General features: G+C 44.5%; 1 protein-coding gene across 1 annotated transcript in view; it reads left to right on the forward strand.

Moving 5' to 3' along the window:
* The window catches only part of DNAH6 (dynein axonemal heavy chain 6), a 187,960-nt gene that overhangs the window by 162,894 nt on the left and 5,938 nt on the right, over nucleotides 1–19,128 (forward strand). The window contains exons 68-71 of the mRNA XM_058168036.1: nucleotides 2,201–2,330; nucleotides 13,427–13,554; nucleotides 16,749–16,934; nucleotides 18,624–18,696. Of these exons, the coding sequence (XP_058024019.1) occupies nucleotides 2,201–2,330; nucleotides 13,427–13,554; nucleotides 16,749–16,934; nucleotides 18,624–18,696 (517 nt within the window). The remainder of the gene's footprint in view (nucleotides 1–2,200; nucleotides 2,331–13,426; nucleotides 13,555–16,748; nucleotides 16,935–18,623; nucleotides 18,697–19,128) is intronic.

Below are 19,128 nucleotides of genomic sequence, written 5' to 3' on the forward strand. Positions count from 1 at the left end.
AAAAGAAGGACATGTGGATAATTGATGTAGCAATATTAGGTGACAGTAGAATTGAAGACAAAGAATTGGAGACTATCACAACATACCAAGATCAAAAAATGAAAATTGGAAAATTATGGCTTAAACTAGCTGAGGTGGTCCCAGTGGTCATGAACACATTGGGTGCCATACCAAAAAATATTGGACAATATTTAGAAAATATGTACATTGATAAATTTCCCATTGTTCTGTCCCCTCCCGGCCTCAGCCATGCGAGCTGGCTAAACGAGCCAGTAATTGAGTTCACGACTGCTATCAGTCCTGGCAGGAAATCTGCAGCTACCTGTCAAAGTCTCCCTTATCTTGGGGTTGCCGGGCAACCAGGAAGTTAGCAATCCAGGCCGAATGTTCAGCTCACTTCTCCACGAGTCAAAGAGTTTAGCTCAATGTCTCCATGAGTCAAATAGTTCAGCTCAATTTTTGCTCGTCACAGAGCAGAAGAGCAGCCAGGGCTGTTTTTATACTCTATGGGGTGTGGCTCCGTGACTCAGCACTCTCTAGGCCTGCCCCACCCCTTCCTTTGTTGTAGCCACCTCTCGTATCTCCAAAACCTGGGATCTAGCCAGGCCTGATTGCCATCAGCTGGGTCTGGAGGCGTGGCCTGGGGGGGGAAGAGTCAGGGGACGGAGGCCTCGTTATCTCCTCCACCTGGCCTGCCTCTGGCTCCTGGAGCTGAGCCAGGGAAGCCAGTGCTCCAGAGGTAAGTCCTGATGACCCTTTCCCCTCACTTTCCGAGTCACTTTCTGGCAGGGGGCCTGGCTCGGGGGGCGCAGACACAACACCCATCTGTTGATTACAAAAGGCCACACTGCTTGGATTCACTCCTATGCTACACAATATCCTAGGTTTTTATGAGATTTTCAGTCATCCAGGTCATGGTTGTCCCAAAGATGCTTTTCAAAAGGCAAGTGGAGTTTTTGGTTTTTTTCCTTGAAGATGTTTCATTTCTCATCCAAGAAGCTTCTTCAATTCAGAACTGAAACTCCACTTGCCCTTTGAAAAGCACCCTTGGAACAACACCCTAGGTTCTTGGGAAGAATTCGATGTATATGCAGCCAACACCAGCTAAAAAACTGGCAGCTATGATTTCACATGTTGTGTATGTAATATTGGCAATTTATTATATGCTGTTTGACTTCCAGCAACTTAAAATATTTAAAAATAAGGAACAATGCAAAAGTCACAAAAACTGTACAAGACAAAAACAAATAAATAAACTCAGAGGGGCACAGAAAGAAAGAAAGAACTTGAGTGTTTCCTCAAAACAAGATATATTACCTTACTATAAATCATTTCATTATCTATAATATTTCCTGTGAGAAAATGGAGTATTAGACGGAAAAGCAAATCGTAAAAACACTGACATTTGATGATAAAGAGCTCATTTGGATTATGTTAACTTGGGTAATGAAACATCTGCAAGAAAACAACCAAGCTCAGAGAGCACCAAGGACTCCTTAGCTCATTTTATCTTGTGTATCATCAGCTCATTTTTAAAATTTCCAAAGCAAATATCAAAATCTATTACTTCAAGATTGAGGAACAGGTTTTTAAAAGTGTTAATGATGGTTGATGGTATATCAGTCATTATAAACAAATGAAGGTTATAATAAGCTTAAAGCTCAACATTTTGAAAAACATTTCACAAGATGTACATCGCCTAAGAAATTGTGACCCTTCAGAATGATCAAAAGGATTTTAAAAAAATATTTTGCTAGAAAGTAATTACATAAAACAGTTAAATATGAATTTAACCTTCATCATTAAGGCTACCTCTGATCTATATTCTAAAAAGTTACTGGATCATTAAGTTAAAAACATGTAGATGGATTGCCTTTCTTTCAACTGAAAGCTTTAAAATTATTTACTTGACTAAGTTGCCAACTAGTTTAATCAGCTTTAAATATTTCTGTTGATTAAAGAATCAAAATGAGAAATGTAATATGAATGCATTTTATAAGCAGTTTCAAAGACCAAAGGGAAAAATATATTGTATGAAGATTTTCACACAGAACCATTTTTTTAATGAGTGGAATCTTCACCTTGATAAAGAATTTGTGATGGTGAAATTAAACAAAGAAATCTTTCAAATTTAAGTGTCAGCTATTTTTAATATGGGCTTCTAAAAATTAATATCTTTCATATTCTCTTTTTTTTATAGCGAAAAGAAACTAATACTCTGATTACTACAATACTTGATGTACAGCCACGAACAACAGCCCAGGGATCAGGAAAAAGTAATGATGAGATTGTGCATGAGCTTGCTAGTTCAATCCTTGCTAAAATTCCTGGTATGACAATCACTGCTTACTTTTCTTAATATCAGGGATTATTTTACCTTATTCCCTTATGTACAAAGTATCCCTTATGTACAAAGTTATCTCAATTAAACAATCACTTTCCACATATTCACATTTATATAACTTATCTATCTTTAAGAAGTGGTGCATAGTGAGTTAGGTTCAATACTTTTTATTTTAATTGAAGACAAGGATATTGACATCTGCTGGGAAAAGTATGGCAGGAAGTAATATGGCAGCCATGACAGTGTGATCAAAGCCTTTCCTCTATAGATATCATTTGAAGTGGAGAAAAGTTTAATAATAATAATAATAATAATAATAATAATAATAATAATAATAATAATAATAATAATAATAATAATAATAATAATAATAATATTTTAATTTGTATACCGCCCTTCTCCCGAAGGACTCAGGGCGGTGAACAGCCAAAATAAAATACAAAAGGAACAATACATACAATTCTACGAACAACCCTTAAAAAACTTATTCAAATGGCCAAATTTAAAATACAATAACACCCTATAAAATTGACAAAAATTTAAAACCCATAAAATCAAATTAAAATTTTAAAAATCAAGCCAGTCCAGCAAGGCGGAATAAATAGGTTTTAAGTTCGCGGAGAAAGGTCCTAAGGTCAGATAGTTGCTGAAGTCCAGGGGGAAGTTCGTTCCACAGGGTAGGAGCCCCCACAGAGAAGGCCCTCCCCCTGGGGGCCGCCAGTCAACATTGTTTGGCTGACGGCACCCTAAGGAATCCCTCTCTGTGAGAACGCACCGGTCGTTGCGAGATAGAAGACGGCATTAGACGGTCCCGTAAGTATCCCAGTCCTAAGCCATGGAGCGCTTTAAAGGTAGTAACCAATACCTTGAAGTGCACCCGGAAGACAACAGGTAGCCAGTACAGTCTGCACAGGATAGATGTTACATGGGAGCTCCGAACTGCTCCCTCAATAACCCGCGCAGCCGCATTCTGGACTAACTGGAGTCTCCGGGTGCTCTTCAAGGGGAGCCCCATGTAGAGAGCATTGCAATAGTCCAAGCGAGAGGTAACGAGAGCATGAGTGACCGTGCATAGGGCATCCCGGTCCAGGAAGGGACGCAACTGGCGGATCAGGTGAACCTGATAAAAAGCTCTCCTGGAGACGGTCGTCAAATGGTCTTCAAAGGACAACCGCCCATCCAGGAGCACGCCCAAGTTGCGCACCCTTTCCATCGGGGCCAGTGACTCGCCCCCAACAGACAGCCGCATCTGCAGCTGACTGTACCGGGGTGCCGGCATCCACAGCCACTCCATCTTGGAGGGATTTAGCTTGAGCCTGTTCCTCCCCATCCAGACCCGTACGGCTTCCAAACACCGGGACAGTACTTCGATAGCTTCATTGGGGTGGCCTGGGGTGGAAAAGTACAGCTGCGTGTCATCAGCGTACAGTTGGTACCTCACCCCAAAACCACTGATTATCTTGCCCAGCGGCTTCATATAGATGTTGAACAGGAGGGGCGAGAGAATCGATCCCTGCGGCACCCCACACATGAGGCACCTCGAAGTCGATCTCTGCCCCCCTGTCAACACCGTCTGTGTCCGGTCAGAGAGGTAGGAGGAGAACCACCGATAAACGGTGCCTCCCACTCCCAACCCCTCCAACCGGCGCAGCAGGATACCATGGTCGATGGTATCAAAAGCCGCTGAGAGGTCTAATAGGACCAGGGCAGAGGAGTAACCCTTATCCCTGGCCCTCCAGAGATCATCCACCAACGCGACCAAAGCCGTCTCAGTACTGTATCCGGGCTGGAAGCCGGACTGGAGCGGGTCTAGATAGACAGTTTCATCCAGGTACTGGGGTAATTGACGTGCCACCGCACTCTCTACAACCTTCGCCGTAAAACGAAGGTTGGAGACTGGATGGTAATTTCCTAAAAGAGCTGGGTCCAGGGAAGGCTTCTTGAGGAGAGGTCTCACCACCGCCTCTTTCAAGGCAGCGGGAAAGACCCCCTCCCGCAAGGAAGCATTTGTAATTCCCCGGAGCCAGCCTCGTGTCACCTCCTGCGTGGCCAGCACCAACCAGGAGGGGTACGGGTCCAGTAAACATGTGGTGGCATTCAACCTTCCCAGCAGCCTGTCCATGTCCTCGGGAGTCACAGGGTCAAAACTATCCCAAACAGTCTCAACAAGACGGGTCTCGAAACTCTCGCCTGGATTTACCCAATTTTGATCCAATCCATCCCGAAGCTGAACGATTTTATCGTATAGATAACCGTTAAACTCCTCGGCACGCCCTTGTAATGGGTCCTCCCGCCCCTCCTGTTGAAGGAGAGAGCGGGTCACCCGAAACAGGGCGGCCGGGCGGTTATCTGCCGACGCAATGAGGGAGGAAACGTAAGAACGCTTCGCATCCCTCAATGCCACTAGGTAGGTCCTACTATAGGACCTAACTAGTGTCCGGTCAGCCTCAGAACGGCTGGATCTCCAGGCACTCTCTAGGCGTCTTCTCCGGCGTTTCATCTCCCTCAGCTCCTCGGAGAACCAAGGAGCTGGTTGAGACCTGCGCCGGGTCAGAGGCCGCAAAGGCACGACACGGTCCAAAGCTCCAGCCGCGGCCTGTTTCCAGGCCGCGGCTAGTTCTTCAGTCGTGCCGCGGGCCAGATTCTCAGGTAACGGCCCAAGCTCCATCAGGAACCTCTCTGGGTCCATCAGGCGCCTGGGACAGAACCAACGCATTGGTTCCATCTCCCTGCAGTGGTGAGTAGCGGTCCGAAAGTCCTGACGAAGAAGAGAATGATCCGACCATGACAAAGCTCGATAACTAAATCGTTTAAAATCAGATCATTCAACCACTGGCCAGAGACAAAAATCAGATCTAGAGTGCCTCCCCCGACGTGGGTAGGGCCGTCCACTAATTGAGTCAGGTCCATGGCCGTCATGGAAGCCATGAACTCCCGAGATGTCGAGGAGGCCAAGCCAGTTGATGGCAAGTTGAAATCCCCCATGACCAACAGTCTAGGGGTTTCAACTGCCAACCCGGCCAGCAACTCCAACAGCTCGGGCAGGGCCGTTGTCACGCAGCAAGGAGCCAGGTACGTGATCAACAGGCCCACCTGAGTCCTACGACCCCACTTCACAAAGAGGGATTCACAACCAGCTATCTGAGGCACAGTGGTCTCCCTCGGTTCCAGGCTTTCCTTAACAATAACCGCCACCCCGCCACCCCTACCTTGGGCCCTCGGCTGATGGAATGCTCGGAAACCTGGTGGGCACATCTCCACCAGGGGAACCCCCCCCTTCCGTGCCCAACCAGGTCTCCGTAATGCCCATAACGTCCGTGGTCCCCTCCTGAATTAAATCTGAGATCAGGGGGGCTTTGTTAACCACGGACCTTGCATTACATAACATCAGCCGGAGGCCCAAGTACTCTGGTCATCCGGAGAACGGGAAAAAGCAGGGGGGCCGGAGCACGCGAACGCTCTTAAATAGCGAGGGCGTACTCCCAAAACCTGATGCGCCCCCCCTTCCGCCATATCTGCCTCTCCCACTTACCGTGTCAAGAGCACAACCCTGATAAGCTGGAATGAAACCCTCCCCCACCACCCTCGGACCTGACTTAACGCCGCGAACGCACATTGGACTTGGCTCCCTCCCCGACGGGTTTCCCCACCCACCCATTCTTCCCCTCCCCCCCAATCCAAACCCGTCAATTTCCACCCTCCCCTTAAAATGGAAGGGGTTTTCCCCGCTGCCTTGAAAGAGGCGGTGGTGAGACCCCTCCTCAAGAAGCCTTCCCTGGATCCAGCTATTTTGGGAAATTATCGTCCAGTCTCCAACCTTCGCTTTGTGGCGAAGGTTGTAGAGAGTGTGGTTGCATGGCAGCTTCCCCAGTACCTGGATGAAGCTGTCTATCTAGACCCGTTCCAGTCCGGCTTCCGGTCCGGACATAGTACGGAGACAGCTTTGGTCGCGTTGGTGGATGACCTCCGGAGGGCCAGGGATAGGGGTTGTTCCTCTGCTCTGGTCCTATTAGATCTCTCAGCGGCTTTCGATACCATCGACCACGGTATCTTGCTGCATCGGTTGGAGAGTTTGGGAGTGGGAGGCACCGTTTATCGGTGGTTCTCCTCCTATCTCTCCGACCGGTCGCAGACGGTGTTGACAGGGGGGCAGAGATCGACCGCAGGGCGCCTTACTTGTGGGGTGCCTCAGGGGTCGATTCTCTCGCCCCTCCTGTTCAAAATCTACATGAAGCCACTGGGTGAGGTCATTAGTGGTTTCGGGGTGAGTTACCATCTGTACGCTGATGATACGCAGCTGTACTTTTCCACCCCAGACCACCCCAACGAAGTTGTCGAAGTGCTATCCCGGTGTTTGGAAGTCGTACGGGTCTGGATGGGGAGAAACAGACTCAAGCTCAATCCCTCCAAGACGGAGTGGCTGTGGATGCCGGCACCCCGGTACAGTCAGCTGCAACCGCAGCTGACTGTTGGGGGCGAGTTATTGGCCCCAATGGAAAGGGTGCGCAACTTGGGTGTCCTCTTGGATGGGCGGCTGTCGTTCGACGATCATTTGGCGGCCGTCTCCAGGAGGGCCTTTCACCAAGTACACTTGGTTCGCCAGTTGCGCCCCTTCCTTGATCGGGATGCTTTATGCATGGTCACTCATGCTCTTGTCACTTCCCGTTTGGATTATTGCAATGCTCTCTACATGGGGCTGCCCTTGAAGTGCACCCAGAGGCTGCAGCTAGTCCAGAATGCAGCTGCGTGGGTAATAGTGGGAGCAACTCGTTACTCCCATGTAACACCGCTCCTGGCTCCCTGTGGTCTTTCGGGTGCGCTTTAAGATTTTGGTTACCACCTTTAAAGCTTAGGGCCCGGGTACTTATGGGACCGCCTGCTGTTACCTTATGCCTCCCACCGATCCGTACGCTCACACAGAGAGGGCCTTCTCAGGGTGCCGTCCGCCAAACAATGTCGGCTGGCGGCCCCCAGGGGTAGGGCCTTCTCTGTTGGAGCTCCTACGCTTTGGAACGAACTTCCCCCTGGTTTACGTCAAGTGCCTGATCTTCGGACTTTTCGCCGTGAGCTGAAAACGCACCTATTTATTCAAGCGGGACTGGCTTAAAAGTTTTATTAAATTTTTAATTGGGGCTATTTATATTTTAGGGTTGTAAATTGTTTTAAATTTTGGCCATCTTTGTAATATGTTCGGTTTTAGTCTTGTTTTAATGTGTATATTGTGGGTTTTTATTTGGCTGTACACCGCCCTGAGTCCTTCGGGAGAAGGGCGGTATAAAAATCTAATAAAATAAAATAAATAAATAAATAAAATTCCCATTAAAATTCCCCTTAAAAAATCGATTAAAACAATTAATTAAAAATCCCCTAAGTCTCCTATTTTTGGCATGCCATCTCTCGGGGTTCCAAAACCCGTCCTCAAGATGGGCCCTCGATAATGTGGGGGGCCAAACCCGCGAGAGAGGGGAATCTCGCAGGGCAAGAAGGTCGGCCACTGTAAATGTTTAGAGGAAGAGAAAAAAAAGAATTGGAGAGAGACATGGTCTCTGAAGTAGAATATTTCTTTGTGTTTGTATTTTATAAGTAGAGATATTAAGGTCATCTTCAACAACAAACATGGTTATACAGAAGGGGGCTGTTCAACTGAAACTATCACAACAAGTCGCCAGAGATTCCTTTCAAGAAATAAAAAATATCTTAGGTCTTTGTACATATTGGCTGGGGAAATACATCAGTCTCCTAAACGATTCGAACAACAAAAGCCATTTAAAAATAAATATTCTCCAGTATATATTACAAAGTAATTGGAACATAAACATTTCAAGATGAATAACTTGTATGTAATTCGTCTATCCGCTGTTTAAGATCATGTTATTCTAGTAAAATCTGTGTGCTACTTAAGGTTCACACAGAATTAATTTGTTTCTTTTGTTCTTCGTGTTTAATATTGAGAAAATAAACAAAAATGTAAAAATATGACAATTGTTTGAGGAAACATCTTGTAACTGAGAATAGGGATGCAGAATAAAAGTAATCTTCATACCTTTAAAAAAACATATCTTGTTTCTATAATCACAATATAGACATTGTGCTGGACTTCACCATGGATTTTGCCTACATTGCTTCAAAAATGCATAAAATAAAATCTTCACCCTGAAAAATGCTTGTCAGGCCATTTGTGGTTTGTATAGTTCTGCTCTGCAGACTCTGAAATAAAATTGCTATAAAGCAATAAGTAATCAGCATAATGATTTTATTTAATGCAGATTAAATCTAATTTAATTTTAGCTTCTTTTAAAAAATAACATACAATACAAATGACATTGCTATTGATAAGCCATTTTTGAGGGATGATCTATGGTCTTTATTGAGGCAAGTTATTCTTTTAAGTGCATATCTGCAAATATTTTCTTAATGAGTAATTATTTAGAAAAATATAGTTAATTGTTAATTGTTGTTAATGTTGGCCCTGTTAAATAGTTGGGTGTAATATCTAACTTGAGTTAGTACAGTCCAGAAAGAGAATGTTAAATCCACTTGCCAAAACGCCATTTGGCAGCTTCTTGTATATGTTTATTCAAATATAAAATCTGTATCTACTTGCTCTGTATGTCCATAGATTGCATACTTAATTTTGCAGTGCTTTCCAGAATATGCCAGTGCATCTGTAGATTTAAAATCTATCCTTAGGTTTGTTCCTTTGTTTTGCTTCATTAGCAAAGGAAGTCACCTATTACCGTATTTTTTGCATTATAAGACGCTCCGGACCATAAGTCACACTTAGCTTTTGGGAGGAAAAGAAGAAAAAAAAATCTGCCTCTGCCTCCCAGCATCCATCGGTATTCATCTGGCTAGCGTCCTTGTAGCAAACAGCAAACAGCCTGGTCAGCTTCAGCACGTTATCACAGCCTGATTTAGCACCTATCACCACCTCTGTGCATCCCGTTTTCGGCCTCTGCGCACCCCATTTTTTGCCTCCGGGCATCTTATTTTCGGCCTCCACATGCCCAATTTTTGGTCGGTTCCAGGCAGCAGTGATTGTTACTGCCGCTGTCTATCCCCACTGATCAGTGGCAGCAGTAATTCCAGCCAACTGGAACAGGGCGTGCCAAGGCCAAAAATGGGGTGCGCAAAGGCTGAAAACAGGGCACACAAAAGCCAAAAACGGCTGAAGGGTGGGGGCTGGCAGGTGGGCGGGGCTTTGGCAACATTTGCTCTATAAGATGCACAGACATTTCCACCCACTTTTGTGGGGGGAGGGAAGTGCATCTTATAGACCAAAAAATACGGTACTTTCTTCCAAAGATGTTTGTTTAATCTGGAGAATGCCCTATCTAGCAATTGCATCTAGCAATTTTGGGGAATATGGTGTTAACTCAGTATATTGACACTGAGTATAGTTCCATGCTATATTGTAGTGCTCTCATTTGTCCAATTTTCCAAAAGGTTTACTTCAAAATTTCTAACAAAAGGGCCAGCTTTTATTGAAATAAAGCCCTTACCTTTTAAAGAGATCACTTGCATTTATACAATATATTAAAACAAAACTAAACAACTATTTTGTAGTAATAACTTTTCTAAAGGAAAGTCAGAACTGACAAGAGGAAAGGAAAAAAGTCTTTCTTATGATTCCTTCCTTCCTTTTATAAATAGAGATACTTTTAGCTGAAATTTTATATGAGAATATATGTAAAACTCATTTCCTTGAAAGGATACCAGCTGTTTTGAATTCAGGACTACTCTCTTTCATAGTGAAAGTGTAGGAGAAGTTTTTAGCCTACCAAGCCATGGAAAATTTGGGAAGATTATTTTATTTTGTTTTATTGTTTGGTTTGGTTTGAACATTGCCTACTGTGAAAAATTACGATTGTCATCCTTCCCTGATTGGTATATATTATCTCATAAAACTATTTAATTTGGATCTCTGCTGTGGTGTGTGAAGTCGGTAATAATAATAATAATAATATTTTAATTTGTATACCGCCCTTCTCCCGAAGGACTCAGGGCGGTGAACAGGCAGATAAAATATAAATACACACAATAATTTAAAACAACCCTTAAAAAACTGATTTAAATGCCCAAAACGTTAAAAACATACTCCCCTGTAAAATAACACAATTTTAAAAACCCATCTAATAAAAATAAAAATCAGGCTAGTCCAGCCATATGAAATAAATAAGTTTTAAGTTCGCGGCGAAAGGTCTTAAGGTCAGGTAATTGTCGGAGTCCGAGGGGAAGTTCGTTCCACAGGGTCGGAGCTCCCACAGAGAAGGCCCTCCCCCTGGGGGCCGCCAGTCGACACTGTTTGGCTGACGGCACCCTGAGGAGTCCCTCTCTGTGGGAGCGTACCGGACGATGGGAGATAGAAGCCGGCAGTAGACGGTCCCGTAGATAGCCCGGTCCTAAGCCATGGAGCGCTTTAAAGGTGGTAACCAATACCTTGAAGCGCACCCGGAAAACCACAGGTAGCCAGTGCAGTCTGCGCAGGATAGGTGTTATGTGGGAGCTCCGAGACGCTCCCTCAATAACCCGCGCAGCCGCATTCTGAACTAGCTGAAGTCTCCGGGTGCTCTTCAAGGGGAGCCCCATGTAGAGAGCATTGCAGTAGTCCAGGCGAGAGGTAACAAGGGCATGAGTGACTGTGCATAAGGCATCCCGGTCCAGGAAGGGCCGCAACTGGCGGATCAGGCGAACCTGATAAAATGCTCTCCTGGAGACGGTCGCCAAATGGTCTTCAAAGGACAACCGGCCATCCAGGAGCACGCCCAAGTTGCGTACCTTCTCCATCGGGGCCAATGATTCACCCCCGACAGACAGCCGCATCTGCAGCTGACTGTACCGAGGTGCCGGCATCCACAGCCACTCCGTCTTGGAGGGATTAAGTTTGAGCCTGTTCCTCCCCATCCAGACCCGACGGCTTCCAGACACCGGGACAACACTGACAGCTTCACTGGGGTGGCCCGGGTGGAAAAGTACAGCTGGGTGTCATCAGCGACAGTTGGTATCTCACCCCAAAGCCACTGATGATCTCACCCAGCGGCTTCATATAGATGTTGAACAGGAGGGTGAGAGAATCGACCCTGTGGCACCCCACACATGAGGCACCTTGAGTCGATCTCTGCCCCCTGTCAACACTGCTCTGCGTCCGATCAGAGAGGTAGGAGGAGAACCACCGATAAACGGTGCCTCCCACTCCCAACCCCTCCAACCGGCGCAGCAGGATACCATGGTCGATGGTATCAAAAGCCGCTGAGAGGTCTAATAGGACCAGGGCAGAGGAGTAACCCCTATCCCTGGCCCTCCAGAGATCATCCACCAGTGCGACCAAAGCTGTCTCCGTACTGTATCCGGGCCGGAAGCCGGACTGGAACGGGTCTAGATAGACAGCTTCATCCAGGTACTGGGGTAGCTGACATGCCACCACACTCTCTACAACCTTCGCCGTAAAGCGAAGATTGGAGACTGGCCGGTAGTTCCCTAAAACAGCTGGGTCCAGGGAAGGCTTCTTGAGGAGGGGTCTCACCACAGCCTCTTTCAAGGCCGCGGGAAAGACCCCCTCCCGCAGAGAAGCATTTGTAATCCCCTGGAGCCAGCCTCGTGTCACCTCCTGAGTAGCCAGTACTAACCAGGAGGGGCACGGATCCAGTAAACATGTGGTGGCTCAGCCTGCCCAGCAACCTGTCCATGTCCTCGGAGTCACAGGATCAAAGTCATCCCAAACCACCTCAACAAGACGGGCCTCGAACCCTCGCCTGGATCTACCCAATTTTGATCCAATCCGTCCGAAGCTGAACGATTTTGTCGATAGATAACCGTTAAACTCCTCGGCACGCCTGTAGGGTCCTCCGGCCCCTCTTGTTGGAGGAGCGAGCGGGCCCCCCGAAACAGGGCGGCCGGGCGGTTATCTGCCGACGCAATGAGGGAGGAAACGTAGGAACGCTTCGCAACCCTCATTGCCACTAGGTAGGTCCTACTATAGGACCTAACTAGTGTCCGTCAGCCTCAGAGCGGCTGGATCTCCAGGCACTCTCTAGGCGTCTTCTCCGGCGCTTCATCTCCCTCAGCTCCTCGGAGAACCAAGGAGCTGGTTGAGACTGGCGCCGGGTCAGAGGTCGCAAAGGCACGACACGGTCCAAAGCTCCAGCCGCGCCCGCTCCCAGGCCGCAACTAGCTCTTCAGTCGAGTCGTGGGACAGGTGTTCGAAACGCCCAAGCTCCGCCAGGAACCTCTCCGGGTCCATCAGGCGCCTGGGACGGAACCAACGCATTGGTTCCGTCTCCCTGCGATGGTGGGTAGCGGTCAGAAAGTCTAGACGAAGGAGAAAATGATCTGACCATGACAAAGGTTCCACAACTAAATCATTTAAAACCAGATCATTAAACCACTGGCCAGAGATAAAAATCAGGTCTAGGGTACCTCCCCCGACGTGGGTAGGGCCGTCAATTAACTGAATCAGGTCCATGGCCGTCATGGAAGCCATGAACTCCTGAGCTGTCGAGGATGCTACGCCGGCTGATGGCAAATTGAAATCCCCCATGACCAGCAGTCTGGGGGTCTCAACTGCCAAGCCGGCCAGCAACTCTAACAACTCAGGCAGGGCTGTAGTCACGCAGCAAGGAGCCAGGAGCCAGAATACCCTCACAGGCATGGCCTATTTCCTACCAGAATGGAACACTGTCCTCTGGCTGAGTGGGGGAGATTAAAAAGTCGAAACCGAGGCCAGGAAGACTAATTGCCATTGCTCTATGCATTATGCAATGCCACTAAACAATTCCCCTTTAGGAAGGTTGGCGGTAAACTCTCAGACTTTAAGAGGGCCTGGGGATTAGATGCTTAGCCATCACCAAAGGCTTAAGTAAATGCCTTGACCAAGCATCTCTTTTGCCATCAAAGCCTTTTAACAATAAAAGAACATTCCTGGGTTTCTAAGTTAGTGTGAACTCTGGTGTTGAGCAGAGCCTGCTGTCCCACGAATCCCTCCTCAAATCATCTATTAGCCATCACTGTGTGTTTTAAATATATGGTAACTAACTTTCTAAGAGATGAAAACAATGTGGGTTTGTTTTATTTTATTTTTTTCAGAGAAGCTGGACATGGACCTTGCTGCAGAGATACTTGTTGTGAAGGATAGCAAAGGTCGAATAGATTCTCTAACTACCGTTCTTGGGCAAGAAGTAGATCGCTTTAATGGTCTTCTCAGTCTGCTGAGGGTATAAAAACATACATTTCTTAATTAATGGAATGAATTCTGGTATTATGATTGGGATTTAAATCAAATGTTTGTCTAATGTTTTCTATCATTCTTTTCCAATACTACCAGAAAAAGTAAATAAATTGGAAAGCAGAGATTTTCTCCAAAAGTGATAGGTGGATAAGAAGTATGAAAGAAAGATGATATGGATGATATGGGGGGGAGGGGAGATAGATAGATAGATAGATAGATAGATAGATAGATAGATAGATAGATAGATAGATAGATAGATAGATAGATAGATAGAAAGAATATGTAAGACTGAGTGTTGCTAAATAATACCTGTGATATCATTGGGACTTAGCAAGCCTAGTTTGGGTGGTTTATCTGTGTTATTCCTTTTACTACATATGGCATCACAGAGAATCCTCAACTTAATTAATGGCCTAATGACTTAATTTTGTGCTTAGTCTTTGCACTAATGACTGTGACAGTGTCCCTGTGGTCACATGATCAAAATTTGGGTGCTTGGCAACCAGTAGGGATTTTCAATGGTTGCACCCTCCTAAGATCATGTGATTGTTATTACAATCTTCCCAGCTGATTTCCAATTAACAAAGGCAAGGTGGGGGGGGCTGTATTCCTTAACAACCATGGGACATATTTAACGACGGTGGTGATTTGCTTAATAACAACAAGAAAAAGGCTATGAAATCGGGCATCATTCATTTAACTGCTTTGTTTAGTACTGGAAGTTCTGGTCCCAATCATAATTGAGGACTGCTTTAATTTATATACTACTGAAGCTCTCCTTTCTATTTGTAACCTTACATTAGGTCAAATGTCTCTGGAGATTCTCAGTCATCCAGGTCATAGTTGTCCCAAAGGTGCTTTTTCAACAGGCAACTTGATTTTCTTGTTTTTCTTTGAAGACATTTTACTTCTCATCCAAAAAGCTTCTTCAGCTCTGACTGGATGGTGGGGGATGGAAGGATTGATATTCTTTGCAGACAACTGGTCATTTGCATTCTTTTAGTGAGTCATTGAGGCCACCTGGAGGTTTATCTGTCCTCAGGGTCACCTGAGTAGCGCAAATGGGTGTGGAGCCTTCTTGGAACTGCTGAAAGGACTGTGTTGTAGACTGGAGATTGATGATGTCGCATCCCTCAATTTTTTACATAAATGGCCTCTTTGACCCCATCTTTCAAACTAGTGGTCCTCTCTATCCAAAATGTGGGCTTTGCTGTCTTCAATTCAACTTTGAACAGTTGCTAAACAAATAGTTGTATGTCAAGAACTCTCTATATCTTAAATCCACTAATTTAAAGATTTTGCTACAAAATCCAGGATGCATTACTTGTGTATAATAGGGAATTTCAAGGTTCTTCACATCAGTTGTATTCACAGAGTTGTGGCTGCTGCAGCATCACTATAGTATAGTCAGTTATGGTCATGTGATCATGATTTGCAACACTCTCTGCCAGCTTCCCACAACAAAGTCATTTGGGAAGCGAACAGGAAGTCAAAAGCCCCTCCCACTCCTACTGCAGCATGAAATAATTTCTGGCTAATGAAGATTGATATGAAGGCTGAATGGGAGAAATGTTGCTTTCATAGAATGCATCATTGGAAAGAAAGCATTAACCTCGTTGGAAGAGAGTGACAAATCAGGAAAACAGTCCCATGAATTATCTCACTATTTTCACAGGCATATACTTTTACTGACAGAAAAAATTCATCCTTATTTCTCAGAACATTGGACACACCATGTTTGTTTTCCAGGGTTCCTTTAATTGAAAGAGGTTAAGACACAATAGTTGCATTTTTGTCTTTTCAAACTAATATAGTAGATGGTTTCCATTTGTTTGTGAATCCTCTATAAAAATTGTTAGGAAAACCTCTTATAAACATAAATAATATAAAGCAGATAAAGCAGAAACAGTATATTACTGCTAAACTCCTTATTACAATTAGGCAAGGATACTTGTAAGAATGTGCTGGAAGATGTGAAAGCAATCTGCATATGTTGTATAGACAACTTCAGAAAAACTTGTTGCAGCACCGCTGAGATTTTATCACTGATTTTCTCTTCTACTGCTCCATTTTGTAGGGTCATTAGATCAATGTTTCTCAATTTAGCAAGTTGAAGATGAGTCAACTTCAATGAGCCACAGTGGCACAGTGGTTAGAGTGAAGTACTGCAGGCTACTTCTGCTGACCGCTGGCTGACTGCAATTTGGCAGTTCAAATCTCACCAGGCTCAAGGTTGACTCAGCCTTCCATCCTTCCGAGGTGGGTAAAATGAGGACCCAGATTGTTGGGGGCAATATGCTGACTCTGCAAACTGCTTAGAATAGAATAGAATAGAATAGAATAGAATAGAATAGAATAGAATAGAATAGAATAGAATTGAATTGAATTGAATTGAATTGAATTGAATTGAATTGAATTGAATTTATTGGCCAAGTATGATTGGCCAAGTATGACTGGATACACAAGTATGATTGGACACACAAGAGAGGGCTATAAAGCACTGTGAAGCGATATATAAGTCTAAGTGCTATTGCTATTCCCAGAATTCCCCAGCTAACATGGCTGACTGGGGAATTCTGGGAATTGAAGTCCACTCATGGTTTTCTCAGTTGCAATGAATGGCTGTGAAAGTTGGACCATAAGGAAAGCTGAGCACCAAAGAATTGAGAGGCCTTTGAACTACGATGCTGGGGAAGACTCCTGCAAGTCCCTTGGACTGCAAGGTGATCAAACCAGTCAGTCGTAGAGGAGAGCAACCCTGGCTGCTCTTTAGAAGGCCAGATCCTGAAGATGAAACTCAAATACTTTGGCCACCTAATAAGAAGGAAGGACTCACTGGAGAAGAGCTTAATTCTGGGAACGATTGAGAGCAAAAGAAGAAGGGGACTACAAAGAATGAGGTGGCTGGGTGGAATCACTGAAGCAGTAGGCATGAGCTTAAATGGACTCCAGAGGATGGTAGAGGACAGGAAGGCCTGTAGGAACGTTGTCCATGGGGCTGCGATGGATTGGATATGACTTCGTGACTAACAACAACAACATCTTAAAGTTGATAAGGTTGAGAAACAATGCATTAAATTGAAGCTAATGTGAGTGAGAGAGTTAGCAATACAATTGCTTTGGGAAGATACAATTGCTGTATCAGCAGATTAAAACGTAGTATTGTTGTTCAACTTTCAGAACTCTCTACAAACACTCAACAAAGCCATTGCAGGGTTTGTAGTAATGTCTGAAGAAATGGAGAGAGTGTACCACAGCTTTCTTAACAATCAGGTTCCAGGCCTCTGGGCCAATGCCGCATATCCATCTCTGAAACCTTTAGGGAGCTGGGTGAAAGACCTTGTGCTCAGGACAAGCTTCATAGATGTAAGTAGAAATGCTATTCATAGGTGTACACTGTACCAATGGTCTATAATTTAGGCTATGTTTCAGGTGTAAGGGGTTTTAGGAAAGTTAAAAAAGAATATAACCCAAGTTCATTCTTCAGCTTTCTTGTCCCTTTCCCACAAAAAAGTTGAGAGCACCAAAGACCTATTTATTATGAGTGGACTTTAGCTTCCAGAATTCCCATGGCTTGCTGGGGAATTCTGGGAATTGAAGTTCACTCATCCTAAAATAGCTAAGGTTGAGAAATACTGCATGACATCATTGATTATTTTGGCATAAAGATAAAATGTGAGGTAAATTCATGTAAACACAGGCCAGTGAGTACCTGTGAAATGTGTATACAAACCAGTATGCATTAGCATACCAAACTGCAATTTGCAACTCAAAAATATGCACAGAAAAAACATATCTGAAAGAATATGCATATTAAGCAGTAGTGGGATTCAGCCAGTTCACACCACTTCGGGAGAACCGGTTGTTAACTTTCTGAGCAATTTGGGGAACTGGTTGTTGGAAGAAATCATTAGGACAGAGAACCGGTTGTTAAATTGCTTGAATCCCACCACTGATATTAAGTATGTATGTCAGGATAAAAAAAATCATGCCTGGAAGAAAAATGAGTTCAGGGAACAGTAACAATTTCAGATAGCTGAAACTGATCAAATTGTTAAAAATGAAGGTCAGAGGCACCATTATGATGAAACAAGTGGGTACAAGAAACACTTTAAAGGGGGGGATTAAAAACCATGCCAAATGCTTGCCTTTCCATTTATTACAAGTTGGCTTCTGTCTTGTTTAAATTAATATGCCAAATATGACTTGCAGCAAATAAACTAATGAGAAAACGCTTGGCAGAATGAAGGTAATATTCCCTGTTCTTGGCATGGAGAATAATGGAGAAGGGAGAGTAATGGCATTATTGCTTTCCCTAAATAGTTTAGCTGATTATTTGCAAAAGGGATACAGTTTTGTCATCAAAAATTAACAGTGAGATTTTATGTACCTTCGTAATTCCACAAAACAATAACATTGCCATCAGATGTTGGACTTACCACTTCTCTAAGATAATTATGCCATATGATTATGATATTTGAAATAATATGCTGCTGGTGTGCTGTATATACAAACTGAGTATATCAGCATTTATGCAGGTACCCTGATCTGAAGACCCTCGACCTTGCATTAAAACCATGCTTTTCTCTTTAACTTCAAACATGGTGCAAAGTACTCGTAGTTGTTTTGAATGAGTTCCAATCTTAAACCAGTCATATAATCAGGAAGATTGGGAGTAAAAGAAAGAGTTCACTCTATTTCACCCTGCTATCTTCCCACTAAGCACCCAAAATGATTATGGGCAAAAACTAAGGCAGATGCTAAGAGTGGCTCCTCACCTCCTCCAGCTTCTGATCTGTGTGAGAGAAGCCCTGAGCTTCATTCTGTCTGGGAGAACTTCAAATATTGTCATCCTGCAGCACCAAAGATTTCCTGGATTAGGACCAGAAGGAACGATGCCATATCCATTTAGATGGAGAAGTAAAACCCTGGCAAACCCAGTTCAGTTGTCCCTCTCTGCAAATAAAATAACAGCAGTCCGTTGTTTAATAAGTTAAATGGAATGTCGGATTTTATGCCTAACATATATCAACTGTTTTTTTTTTCCCCTCCCAGTTCTGGCTCAAAAGAGGTCAACCTAAATCATTTTGGATTTCTGGTTTCTTTTTTCCACAAGGATTTTTGACCGGTAAACATTCATAAATGTCTCCATCTCTGATGTCACCTGTGTATGTTCTAAATGGTAGCACATCCACAAAAGGGTTGGAAAAGTAGTTGCTCAGCTAGTTGTCTTGCTTTTGGTTTCAGATGCTCAGGATAGCCTGCCAAGCCATTTTATTGTTAGCTGATTGATTGGGATCAGATTCACAGGCAGGGATGAAATCTAATTTTTTTTGCCACCGGTTCTGTAGGCGTGTCTTGGTGTGCATGTGAATGGGTGGGCGGGGCCAACTTGACATCACTCATGTCACTCTTTCTTCTCTTTCTCTCTCTCTCTCCCTTCCTTTTTTTCTCTTTCTTTCTTCTCCCTCTCTTTCCCTTTTTCCTTTCTTTCTTTCTTCTTTTTCTCTTATCAGCCCCGCTGCACTGGGGCTGTCATTTTGGCGGTCGACGGAGCCAA

The sequence above is a fragment of the Ahaetulla prasina genome, chromosome 2 (assembly GCF_028640845.1).
Source record: "Ahaetulla prasina isolate Xishuangbanna chromosome 2, ASM2864084v1, whole genome shotgun sequence".
NCBI lineage: Eukaryota > Metazoa > Chordata > Lepidosauria > Squamata > Colubridae > Ahaetulla > Ahaetulla prasina.